Source organism: Dendronephthya gigantea, unplaced genomic scaffold, assembly GCF_004324835.1.
Source record: "Dendronephthya gigantea isolate DGI-Jeju-01 unplaced genomic scaffold, DenGig_1.0 000023F, whole genome shotgun sequence".
Classification (NCBI taxonomy): domain Eukaryota; kingdom Metazoa; phylum Cnidaria; class Anthozoa; order Malacalcyonacea; family Nephtheidae; genus Dendronephthya; species Dendronephthya gigantea.
The window spans coordinates 40,001-53,630 of NW_021163033.1; the positions used below are offsets into that span (position 1 = coordinate 40,001).

The 13,630-nt window shown below is 35.1% G+C and overlaps 2 protein-coding genes across 3 annotated transcripts in view; both read left to right on the top strand.

Moving 5' to 3' along the window:
- The window catches only part of LOC114522684, an 11,956-nt gene extending 3,930 nt beyond the window's left edge, over positions 1–8,026 (top strand). The window contains exons 4-16 of one of the 2 annotated variants that reach the window (XM_028543421.1): positions 526–633; positions 1,066–1,128; positions 1,434–1,505; positions 1,738–1,800; positions 2,161–2,232; positions 2,417–2,488; positions 2,659–2,721; positions 4,542–4,601; positions 6,032–6,091; positions 6,463–6,552; positions 6,671–6,751; positions 7,483–7,566; positions 7,748–8,026. In XM_028543421.1, the coding sequence (XP_028399222.1) occupies positions 526–633; positions 1,066–1,128; positions 1,434–1,505; positions 1,738–1,800; positions 2,161–2,232; positions 2,417–2,488; positions 2,659–2,721; positions 4,542–4,601; positions 6,032–6,091; positions 6,463–6,552; positions 6,671–6,751; positions 7,483–7,566; positions 7,748–7,906 (1,047 nt within the window). In that variant the 3' untranslated portion in view covers positions 7,907–8,026. The remainder of the gene's footprint in view (positions 1–525; positions 634–1,065; positions 1,129–1,433; positions 1,506–1,737; positions 1,801–2,160; positions 2,233–2,416; positions 2,489–2,658; positions 2,722–4,541; positions 4,602–6,031; positions 6,092–6,462; positions 6,553–6,670; positions 6,752–7,482; positions 7,567–7,747) is intronic. The other variant, XM_028543422.1, reaches the window with a different exon arrangement.
- Positions 8,027–9,842: 1,816 nt separating this feature from the next.
- On the top strand, positions 9,843–13,083 carry LOC114522597. The gene is made up of 4 exons (XM_028543331.1): positions 9,843–10,169; positions 11,048–11,116; positions 11,344–11,450; positions 11,697–13,083. The coding sequence occupies exons 1-4, from the start codon at positions 9,899–9,901 to the stop codon at positions 12,582–12,584; spliced, it is 1,335 nt and encodes a 444-aa protein (XP_028399132.1). The 5' UTR covers positions 9,843–9,898; the 3' UTR covers positions 12,585–13,083.
- The last annotated feature ends 547 nt before the right edge of the window (positions 13,084–13,630 follow it).

Sequence of the window (13,630 nt, forward strand, 5' to 3'; positions counted from 1 at the left end):
TGATTATATTATCACATTTATATGATTATGATCTTCAATCTTCGTCCTATATTACTTTCGGTCTATCGCCTGTTTCTCCTGTGGTCAAGCGGGTTTCTGCAGGCAATGAAAGACTCGGAATGAAAAATTTTTCCTGATGTCATTTTTCGTATTGGTCGTTATAATTGAGTCGTCTTATTGTACTGAGTTAACGAAAAAGATAAGGCGAGCTATATAGAGGCCGACGATCTCAAAGCGAAAATTTCATCCCTCTATATATGCATGACACCGCATGCAGTCGGACGCGCAAAAGCTGTATTATTTATTTCAAATATATATGGCTAAAAAATATTGTATATATTTTTAAAAATTAGTGTATGTTTTAAAAAAAAATTATATATTTTCAGTCATTTTTCTTCAATTTGCACGCGGCGATGTTATTCGGAGTTTGTTCAAACGTTAAAAGCGGATTATAAGAATTGATTAAATATTAAAATTTCAACCACAGTCATGGTATTTTATCATTATACATGTTGCTTTTTTTAGCCCATTGGCACTGCGCGTTGGTTATCAACGTTCTGTGGCTGCAATATCTGGCAACCGGACAATTATGGGCTATCGGGACTTGAAAAATTTTCAGATTTTACCCCAATGGTAAGAAACGTCATTTTTTATCTCGTAAGTGAAATCACAGGATTATTCATGTTTACAAAAATCTGTTTATTCGTGTATACAGTTCGTGATTTTTTTATTGCCTTTGTTTACGGCCGGTTAACGTGGCGTATAGATCGTGAGATATTATATATAACTGCTATATATTGCAAATATAGGAGTTTAAACAAATTGTGATCCAGGTGCAGTTAGCTTTTGCCTTGCAAAACGTGAGAGTATATATAACATATACGTGAGCATTATAAAGATCGAGCACTGAATATATATATATAGTTTTCTAAAGGTAAAACATGCATGGCTATGGTATATAATATTAGCTGGATAAACTAACCATTAATAAATACATAATTAAGATATAAATATAATATTTTCCACTATGCATACATGTTGCTTTAATTACTGATACATACATAGGGGCCGACGAAGTCTTTCAAAAAGAGAAAGAATTCAAAGGATTTGAAAAAAGCCAGGAAAAGGGTAAACATTGGTCAATATAATTCCTCACAATTCCACTGATATTATGCCAAGGAAATTATTTTCTTATCATATAAACTCGAGGTGTATAGCCGCTTTAGATGAGGTGCACACTTGCTGTATATATAGGGTGATATCCACCACAGTATTCCGTTAACTTATGGCTAAGGATTTTAACTTATTTTCGATATTTGCATAAGATTTTCGATATTTGCAATGAGCATGCATATGCACGCTTACCATGCAAGATCGAGTTCACACCAACATGCATCAGACCCGCTGAACTGAAAAAATCCATCATTCCTCAGATTGCAAGGTCATGTTATGGCTTGGAGTGTTTGGATGTTGCAGCCGGTGACTGGATGAACCGTTTGCAGAAGGTAAGGATAGTAAGCGATTTACCTACACTGGAATTTTTTTTCAAAATCAATACTACACGCTGCTAAATATGCTACATGCACTCATAGACTATCGAAGGGATAGTCCTAAGGGTATGTACTTCCCTTCGATAGTCTATGATGCACTATAGCAATTAGAATGGATATAATAAACGTATTCAACAGTTCAACCTATACTTAACTAATTGAAAACGTCTTATTTGTTTTTGTACAGTCGCGTTATTCCTTGAGGTCCAATGAAAAGAGAAAGAAAACATTGGCTGAAGCCAGAGAAAAGGTAAAACAATAATCATTTTTAATAAGATCATTTTTGTCTGCCGTCTTCATACTAATTATAGCTATATATAGGGGCAAGAAAGCGCGCAGAATTAAGGTATAAGATACATATACGCCGACGCTAATTTTCCCTTTCGTAAACGGTGTTGCCATTTCAACAGTCGTTGTTATTTTTTAGAACGGTCGATTCCCTTTAAAATTGTCGTTGCCATGTTACACAATGTCCGAAGTCATCCATTTTAAAACGTGCCAACGACCATTTTAAAAGGCATCGACCGTTCTAAAAAAAAGTAATTTTTTATATCCTAATTTTTTGTGTTAGACTATGTTACAGTGACCAGCTCTTCACATACATTTTCAGCTTAAAGCGTTACTTGATGACATGGAGGACAAGCCCGAAGCAACTGATTACAACAGAACCAATTCATCGAAGGTGAAAAACAATATAGAGATTAATCATTATTCTATAACCGCGTTTCTGGTGATAAACTATATATAAGTATTATTTATAGTTAGTCCAAGCGAATCGTAAAAGAGAGAGCAAAATCTTTTTTTTTCAGTTATTTTGTTTGTTTTCATTCGACATGAAATTAGAGTAATATACATAACATCTTTAGAACGAGGTTTTTGGCCAAAAATCCTGTACAGAACCAGAGGCCGATGGCGATGTGTTGCAGTCAGAACCAAAGGTACGTTTAACTCCATAGTTCATATATTTGCCTTCGAATTATAGAAATTTAAACATATTTTGTTCGTCAAGAAAAAACGAACTTCTTCCCACATCATATAATTTTAAGATTGTTTACTTATATAATATATAACGGATATTAGGTAACTTTTTCTTTATTTATTTATACAGTCGAGTTATTCCTTGAGGTCTAATGTAAAGGGAAAAAATGCATTAAAAGAAGCTAAAGGAAAGGTAAACAATAATCATTTTTGTCTGCCGTCTTCATATGTACTAATTAGTGACAAGGACAAGTTCATGCATATTTGCCTCCGTGAATTAATTATAGAAATTTATATCAGTTGTCATGACATAATTCGTGGTAGGAGAGAAGAATACATTTAAATGAAACGTTCGCAGAACGTTCGAATTTCTTCTAACATCTGCTTTGATGTGTTTTAAAATTACCACAACGTAACCCTCTCACCTCATTGGGCGAAACACATACTTAAATATTATATATACGGTTTATGACATATTAGGCTTTCATATAGTATTGCATGGCTGTAATCGTGCATTGTTTCTCATATATAATCCTTATATATATTGCTTTTAATACCTGCATGTGGATCAAAATAGGTCAAAGATTTAAAACCTGTGGATCAAAATAGGTCAAAGATTTGACAAAGAACCATAGCCAAAAGAAAATAAATTCTTCAGATATGCATTCGAATATCATCGCTGTATCTCCACAAAACCTCAGTTGCAGGCACACAAGACCACATCTGGACTGTATATTGTCCTTTGAACTGATAATTAAAACAAGTCGCGTAAAACCATTCTCCAGTACCATGCATGCATGGATATGACGGCAAATGCCCCTGGTTCTATCGCTATACATCTGGGACAAGCACTGAGGAAGCTCTGTGTCCTTTGCTAGCATATATGCTATCATACCACTATCATATACTTCATAATTTTGCCCTAATAAACTAACCATGCATGTCATATACCGTCAAATACATAATTAAGATATAAATATTATCTTTTCCACTATGCATGCATGCATGTTGCTTTTGTTATAAGATTCTTTAATTGATATACGCGAGGTAGGAGATCTTTTACAAGGGTTTTAACTAAAGTTCACTAATGTTCTCTTCTTTCTCCGTTCTTCTCTTCTCTACTTCTCGATCTTCGTCGTTTTGCGTTCTTGTCTTTGGTCGTCTGTCCTGTAGGTTGAGCTTCTTAACGTTTCATAAGTTAATCTTTACTCCGTCAGTCCACTGAAGGTTCAGGTGCTGTGCACGCCCTTTTATAATGAGGGTTCAGTGACTCTTGCATACGTCATCAACCATAGTGGGCTGATCCTTATCCAGCCAATCAGCGTTGTACATGTAATCAGTGGGTTGGTCTTAGAAGCTCGCTCCAGCTCTCATATTTTGTTTATTTAAGGCGTTGTCGCAGTGGTCGAGTTGGTCTTTCGCTCAATCGATCAATACTAAAACTTGTTCACAACTTAAAATATTTATCATCAACATGCATTAAAACTATCAAACATTGTTTCTGTGAACCTTATTTTATAACTTAACTATACTACTACTTTAATCGATTTAAACTTTCTCTGACGTAACCCATAAAATGCTCGACCGCGCATTATTTTTTACACAATTGATTGACATACGAACTTTGCAGCTGCCTAAGGCATCCTGTTTTTAAGATAAAATTTCGCTTCGCTTGGGCTTTTAAGGTATGTAAACTTTACATGTTTACCCAAGCCCACTGTTTACCTAAAAACGACAGATCGGTCAAACTGATCGACACTAAGATTAATACAACATTAATTATTCATTCAAACTGTCAAGCTTGCAGAAGGAAAAATAATTGATATTTGCGAAAGGCCAAAATTATATTTACCCATGCATTTTGTGGCAATAATCAATTACTCATCCATGCACGGCAGGTGATATTTCCTATTTTTATACTATTTTAGTATGCATATAACTAAACATAATAAAGCCTTGCGTAACACTTTAATTATATATATATATTATATATATATATATATATACATATAGGGGCCGAAGTCTCGAAAAAAGGGGAAGAATTCAAAGCATTTGAAAAAAGCCAGAAAAAGGGTAAACATACATTGGTCACGAATTTCTCACAATACTATGATACGAAACGAAAATATTTTCTCATATAAACTCGAGGTGCAGGTTTATATGGAGAGGCAACACTGCCCAGGCTACCCCGGTCAGTTTTAAAAAAAAACTGAAGTTGAGGACTTAAGGAATAGCTGCTTTAAATGAGGTGCACACTTGCTGTATATAGGGTGATATCCACCACAGTATTCCGTTAACTTATGGCTAAGGATTTTAACTTATGACTAAGATTTTCGATATCTGCAATGAGCATGCATGCATGTAACGTTACCATGCAAGATCGAGTTCACACCAACATGCATCAGACCGCTAAACTGAGAAAATGGATGAACCATTTGCAGAAGGTAAGGCCGGATTGTAAGCGAATTACATAAAGAAAAATACACTGGAATTTTTTTTCTAAATCAATACACGCTGCTAAACATGCTACATGCACTATAGCAATTAGAATGGATATAATAAAGGTATTCAACAGTTCAACCTATACTTAACTAATTGAAAAGTCTTATTTGTTTGTACAGTCGCGTTATTCCTTGAGGTCCAATGAAAAGAAAAAGAAAACATTAGCTGAAGCCACAGAAAAGCTAAACAATAATTATTTTTAATAAGATCATTTTTGTCCGCCGTCTTCATACTAATTAGCTATATATAGGGGCAAGAAAGCGCAGAATTAAGGTATAGATACATATATACATAGACGCAATTTTCCCTTTCGTAAATGGTGTTGCCATTTGAACGGTCGTTGTTATTTTCTTGAACGGTCGATTCCCTTTAAAATGGTCGTTGCCATGTTACACAATGTCCGAAGTCATCCATTTTAAAACGTGCCAACGACCATTTTAAAAGGCATCGAACGTTCTAAAAAAAGGCAACGTCTGTTTCAAATGGCAACATCCGTTTGCGAAAGGGAAAACGGAGAAAACGATCATGACCATGACACCCCTGGATCAAATAGTTCAAAGATTTGACAAAGAACCATATAGGGTGATAGCCAAAAGCAAATAAATTCTTCGGATATGCACTCGAATATCATCGCCCTATATCCACAAAACCTCAGTCAGGCACACAAGACCACATCTGGACTGTATATTGTCCTTTGAACTGATAACTAAAGTTAAAACAAGTCGCGTGCATGCACATGACTAAATTAATGCTTGGGTTACTACCATTCTCTAGTACCATGTATGGGGATATGACGGCACAATGCCCCTGGTTTATCGCTACGCATCTGGGACAAGCACCGAGGAAGCTCCGTACCCCTTGCTAGCAATATCATATACTTTTGCCCTAATTTTGTAAATCCCATCTTTTTATATAAGACTATGTAACAGTGTATGTTCTTCACATACGTTTTCATATATACAGTATATATAATTTTAATTTTATTTGTTTATTATATGCAGTCGCGTTATTCGTTGCGGTCCAGTGAAAAGAGAAAAACATTAACAGAAGCCAAGGGAATGGTAAAATCATCATCATTTTTAATATCATTTTTTTCTGCTGTCTTTATACAGATCTGTGGACACCTCCGTAAGTCCCTGTCAGTCCTACTGGCAGGTATAATGACATGCATGAAACACACAAAAGACAAAAAACATATATATGAATATGTGTCCCCCCAATTATCGTTTTCCGTACCTCACTTTCGTTACAAACGAAAACCACGCAACAACATTGATGTGCACAAATCACGGCGATGCTTCAGTCACTATATAAATAACAGTGAATGCTACTATCTACTAAGTTTCATGAAACGGGCTTGGTATAAAGTGTAACGGTCTACACGAATTACCTGGTTCCTTATTTGTAAACTGACTTCTGTCTTCTGTCTTAGAATCATTACTCCCTACAACCAGAGACTGGGGAAAAAAGAAAGTACCCAGATGATGAAAAACACAACGGCCAGAATATACAGAGTATCGAGGTACAAAAATCTTTTATGCACTAATTCAGTTGTAATTAATTAGTAAAAATATATCCCTTGAAAATTCTATCGCCACAAACTGATATACATCAAAACCAAAAAACTAGTTTCCCTTTAGAATGGACCACTGCATAATCGCTGGGAATCTTCTCTAACATCTGCACGAAAGCGGGACAAAAAGAAATCATTCCTCCCGGAGGTAGCTAAAAATATTTATAACTTAAATCTTCATAGTTTATCGGTTGACAGTCAACGAACGACCAAATTTTACAACAAATTAAAAGGCGAATGCAACAGAGTCTAACTGATCAAGTCATTGTTATTATAGAAATATATAACCACGCCCAAGACACCGCGTTAATTAATCTCGTTAATTGGACCTTGCTGGTAGAATCTCATAACGTACGCATCAATAATGTATCACTAATTAAAAATAACTGATGGAAACATTACCTGAGTGGAATAAATTAATGTCGTCAAAGCGAAGCGAAGCAAGATAGTCAGATATGATCATCGTCAAATGCAGTATCACTAATTACCCCTGGCCCAAATTTAGGCTGAAAAAAACAAATTGTTCTTATAGAAACCAATCTAAAGTTGATTGGCTTGGATTCGTTAATTTTCTACCAATTTAATTTGGTCAGAAAAACGCATCTAAAACAACCAATCAAATAAAAAAACACAACCTTAAACAGCGGCGTTCATTTTCTTTTTATCATATTCCAGTGCAAGATTTCACGAACGGGAAAAGAATAGAAAAGCGGAACTTTTTTAAAAAGGGTCACTGATTTGACAGCTATATATGCCGTACATTTCGCGATGATATTTGCTAGTAAGAAAAGAATACCTCACCAGGATTATACACCCAATAGCAAGACTTACTGTTTTGGTCTTAGTGCATGGTTGAATAAAGACATGATTTTTTTTTAGAGTGGAGCCTCCGGCTCGAGTTCAAATTGTTCAACTGTCGAACCAGAGCCTGCATTAGAGTCAGAGTCAGAATCAGAGTCGTCAGTAAGTTCTAACAAAAAATCGTCTAGTTATTAAAACACCATACCATATTATATATAAGCAACCTCGTACACCGGGTATTTCTTAGGATCGTATTTATTATGAATTTGCCTAGTGGAAAACGAGCTTTACGTTTCTCATCATTACTTTGAGATATAGTTATACGTTTTACTTTCTTAAATAGGATGAAAGTGACGTCCAAGACTGCTATTACCCATTCGACAAATTGGCTAAAGACTTGAAAAGAAATTCAAAAACCGAAAGATACAAAAACTTAGTTAATTCGTGCATTTCTGAAAGCGTTGGATGGGAAAAGAATCAAGCAGTGCTCGACAGTCTTTAGACTACTAAGTGCATGGAGTATGAATACGCTATACTACCATGACATATGCAATAAATTGCGAGCACAATGCCACCCCTAAACTAATTGATACATCTTCATGTATATAGCATATTGACGCATGCATATTTATATATATATATTGCATATTTATATATATATATATATATATATATATATATATATATATATATATATATATATATATATATATATATATATATATATACATACACCTATTTGCAAAAACGTTGGCCCCAGATAGATATAGATAGATACAGGGGGTGGTCAAAAAATAGTGGCCCCCCATAAATAGTAACACCTTCAGTTGTTAGTAATAATATGGGAAGAAGTCCCTAACAAATCATGTCTAATTGTGTATATTCAATCGGTTTAATATCTCAGTTTTTTATTCAAAATTGGAATTTCGAGAAATAGGATGTGCGAAAAATCACACGAAATGTCCTCTACACTAAAAGCCAAGATTGGTGCTTTGTAGCAAAGATTCAGTGAAATAATAACTTTGCTGTATATTTAGTGCCCAATATTGAACATTATGTAATAATATTCATAAAGATAATTCATATAATTCAATACAAACTGGCCTAAAATACTCTAACTAATTTTTGAAGAATAAATTTCATTTGTTATGATACAATCAAAAACAATACGTGATGCAATGAATGTTCTCCAAACACAGTCAGCTTAAGGGACACAGTATTTGCATCCAAATGTGAATGGGTGCTTTAAGAGGTAATAAATTGTAGATATATGCCAGGATTTGTAGGTACAACTCTTCATTAGGTGGGTTTTGAGTACCATTTTCATTACCATACAAACACCCAGAGTTCAGAGGGGCATATTCTGTCATTTAACGTCGTTTAAGCATAATTTTACACACGAGTCAAATTCTATTATTTAGTTATTTAATTCTTCATATTGTAGGTAGCGTTTCAGAACAATTTTATCAGACAGTTGTTTGGACAAACAATTACATAATTTCCATGCACATCTGATTGAAAACCGCCATCTTGAATTTTTACGAAAAGCTCTGCAAATCCATTTTATTCTCTTAATCTGAAGTTTATAATCACAATTTTTATAAGCTGGCTCCTAAAACTAAAGAAATATGCTCAAACACACATAATATTTACTGGCGTACCTTCATTTATAATGCAAAGATACACGTGTGCCATATTTCGTTGGGGGACACTTTTTTTACCACCCCTGTAGATACTCAAAATCTAATTAGAATTGCATATTATTACATTTGCATGGGATTACATTCATATTACACAACATAAGCAATTCTAATTAGAATGTGTTTTAATAATTTTGTTTCAGTATACTGTCAATAATTTGGGTCATGTTCGTAAATCGTAATCCTAGTTGGCTTGATGTTCACCATATACCATATATATATTTGTATGTTCACCAAAATAACTAGGTACACCTATATAGCTATAGATGCAACTATATGTATAAGCTTTTGACCGAGGTGTTCTTAGCTTGCATGCGGCTAGTAGCCCTGCACGGTACTAATTGAGAAAGGATGAAATGGAAATTTTTAAATTACTAATCAATAACTTCATTTTTATTATTAGTATTATATCCGTTTCTTGTCCGAGAAAACCCAGTCGCTTTTTGTATATTTTTGTACAAAAAATATTCTGAAGAAATATACATATACGCAATCGTTTTCCCTATGGTTTATTAATATGGTTTATAAATTCTTTGCATTGGGTTTCCCGGTTGCTATTCAAAATCTTTTGTTAAAAACACTATGTTTTCGTAACGGCTGACCAGCCAACGCTTGTCAACTTTGCAGGGAGCGATTTTAGCTATTATTAATTAAAAAATGTCAAAACAATGCCATAAAACATTGCAAGGGGGGTGAAATTTTCTCATATAAGCACACTGAGTGCTCAGTTATGTAATAGTTTGGCTTTCATTCAAACAGCTTTCTATTAGGTTAACATATAACAGTGTGAAACCATGTCCAGGGAAAAGAGTCTAGATGAAAAATTTCATGGTCATTTTCTAAAAGAACGTAACCAAATATATCAGGAAATAAAGCAATTTATGTATGTAGTTCTGTGGCATCTTGTGGACTTTGAGAAAGGTGACCATTCAAAGTTAACGGAAGCTGTTATCGCAAAAAGGATCGAAGGAAAATTCCGTTTTTTGATGGAATCGTTTTGTCATATACATGGCTTATATGCCTACCCCGCATCATCAGAGAGAGATTTTATTCCGCGAAATGCAGGTAAAAACTTAAACATAACTTAAATACTTTCGAAAGTACTTCAGTGTCGTCACAGTATGGTTCCAGCGAGATAAAACTGAAATATGCGATGCATCGACACGTAGTCAAATACCGGCAGATTCCCTTGCATCCTCGCAGGCAGGATTTTTACTAAAACCATGCAGTGAAATGAAAATAATAAGTGTTATTTGTTGAGGTTTTTACCGTTGCCATCGCTCTTTCATGAATACGAAGCACAACATACAACTTAGCCAGTTTTACAAAGGAATATATTTTAATCATACAAATCACTCATATATATACAGAATTATATCTATGTTAGCTATTTTGACATATTACATTTCATTACCATACAAGGTTTACAATTTTGATACATGCAACAACTATTTTTTTGTTGGTATTTCTGGTAGCCAGAGATACATTCAGTCTTACATAAATAACATTGCGGTTCGGTTATGTTAATTAACCTTATTTAGAATATTTAGAGCATATCTCAACATTATTTATTCAGAGTTCACTGCATGACTAAGACATAAATAGCGCGCGAAAGCGAAACTGAAAGTAAGTACTCCGAAAGTGAAAATCGCGAACAAAACAGAAAACTTCAAGGGATTTAACAGCTTGCCAACTAGTTTTTGAGAAATTTCACTGAAGAGGATCGAGAGGTTATTGAAATGTGAGGATTTTCAGCTGGTGGGAACAAGCTTACGAAGGGACAAAAATTAGACATGGAGAGGACCTTATTTCCTGAAAATTAAATCCTGAAAATTTCCTTTATTCTCCATTAAAAATTCCTACTACAAAAACAAAAACAAAAAAACCCTAATATTCAAATAAAAATTGAATATGCTATCTTGTTTCTTTTATATTCCATTCAGAAATAGAAATAAAAAAACATGCCGTAAAAGAAATCTTTGATGAGTTGAATATAGAAAATAAGAAACTTGGTATGTATTTCAATAGACCGTTTCAGCTTGCATGCAAATTAACCCATTTCAGATGTTGTGAGCATGGAATAGCTAATAAAACTTAACCATTTCAGACCATGTGACTTGAAATGGGTTAATTTGCGTACAAGCTGAAAAGGTCTATTAATAAACTAAAGTGTACGTTCACCGTTGAAGATACATGTGCTGACGAATGCGGCGGTTTTTAATCATAATTTTTCTTTCAGAAAACTACTGTGTAGGCGCAAAGAATAAGGATTTTTGGAAGTTCAATCCTGCTCAATTTTCTCTTGACAGTTTAAACAGAGAACCTGCATATATCTTTTTGGAAATGGTAAGTAACCAATTCTTCTGTAAAAAGCCGTATATTCTTAACTATTGATATAGATCCTTCTATTTACTAGTGAAATATAATCGTGCAATACAGTCGTGCAATTGCAACACGTCATACCATTTGAATGGGATAAAAAGTCCACCCGTTTTCAAAAGTGCACTTTTTTGTGTTCGTTGAAGTGTTCACTCAGTCTAGGCAATCTCACGCGCAATCATTATTCATACTTCATTTTTCTGTCCAATACAGATGCGAGATCTTTTACCTGGTAGCGCAAGAGTTTCTGAATTAAGTCGATTTGTTTTGGAGGGTCTGCCGAATGAAAACATATTTAGACCCAAAGTGTGGGTCCAGCATAAGGAGGACCTCAAATACTATGGTGTCTCTCTTGGTGTTCCTGCCTTTGTCCGACCGTTATACCTTTTCAGTAAACTGCGGTATCTGTTAAGTGACGGTGATGAAAATAATGTAGAACTCGCTGACGTACAGGCTTATGAAACGAAGGAGACGAAGAAGAAGAAGGAGGAGAAGAAGAAGAAGGAAGAGGAGGAGGAGAAGGATAAGGATAGCAGAGATGACGATGAAGATAGAGGAGGTGATGGGAATTATGTAGAATACGATGATACGCGGGATTTTGAAATGAAGGATAGCGGAGAAGACGAGAATAGAAGTGGCCGTACAGCCAATGAGAAGCGGCCGTTCAAAAAGAAGTGGCCTTACAGCGAACGTTTACTTCCATGTAAAAGTTGCAAAATCATCTGCGACGGTTATAACTCGTATATAGACGACACAAGCTTTAACTATTTCGGAAATTGCGCTGAATACGACGTTATTCGAAATCAGCAAACTTGTTCAAGGTTAAAAGAGTCGTTAAAATCAACCTACAACAGGAAATGGGTTGAGGTCAAATCATCTTGTGAGAATCAGCTCACAGCCTTTCGTGATTTTACCAGGAGGGAAGACACAACTCGAAGAACAAGGTCACATACCACAAAAGAAATAGTGAAAGCGTACTATACCAAAGCCTATGGGACGAAGACGTTAAAATATAAATGGAAAGGTGCACAGAACGGCTACATTCTTACTGCGAAGTCGAAAGCAAAAAACGAGTCGAGAAGAGAAGACGCAAGGCTCTAGGAAGTTAAATTATAGCATATGAATGAGAAAATCAAAGGCAATTCCGCTGGAAAAAAACTATTCTTGAAACAGAGAGAAGAGAAAAAAACTCATAGTCAGATCCTTTGTATCTTGCAGTTTGAGCGACAGATATTTGTAAGCATGTTGATTCATTTACTGGTAAATAGTGTCATTTAAATTACCTTTCCCCGCAGGAAAACGTGTTAAATTGAGGTCATTAGAAACGGCATCTTTACTGAGCATTGCGAATCAAGTCACGTTTACGAATCCAACTTTTTTTAGAACTACCAAGTTTAGGTTTTAGAAATTTTCCTTTTTTTAATTAGAACTGCCCATTTTGGGAAATGGGAAGCCTTTTAAAAATGGGATGAATCCTGGTTAAGATATGCACGTAGTTTTGTTAGATATATGTTTTCAAATGTTTTTGGCAAATAAATTGATGATGCCTAGTAACTGTAGTCGATTGTAAAACGTCTACGAGTTTCAGTTCTCCCTCAGTGAAAAGCATTAGTAAATTTGACCTAGTTCCATGGCATTGGAGGTTAAATATGGCGGAATCTGATTACCCTGTGTACTGTACTAATGGCCCCCCTATTTAGACGTTCAGCGGGTTGTGAAGAAGCATAGGCAGCCTAAAAATACACGCGCGCCATCAAGGATGATAACAGTAAAGATTAATGGTGCATGCGAATTTTCAGGTTGCTATGGTAGAAGTGGTGAGTTGCGTTGAAGATGTGTAGGTAGACATGCAGTTTTGAAACGAAAAGAGCGTTAATTAACCATCTATTAACCAAAGGACAACATCGAATATTCAAATTGCGTTTTGATGTGATGAATCTCTTTATCACCCTAATTTACACGACAGTCTCTTGTTGTTGTTTTCTACTGAACATTGACTTCGTGTCTGGAACAATGAGTTCAACGACCTGATTCTCTTGACGCCATTGTTTCCAGCGTCGTACGTGATATCGTATGCTCAGTGCAAGCCAGAGAAGATAAAGAAACGCAAGAAAGCCACAAAGTGAGATTAATCCAGTAGCAATCAT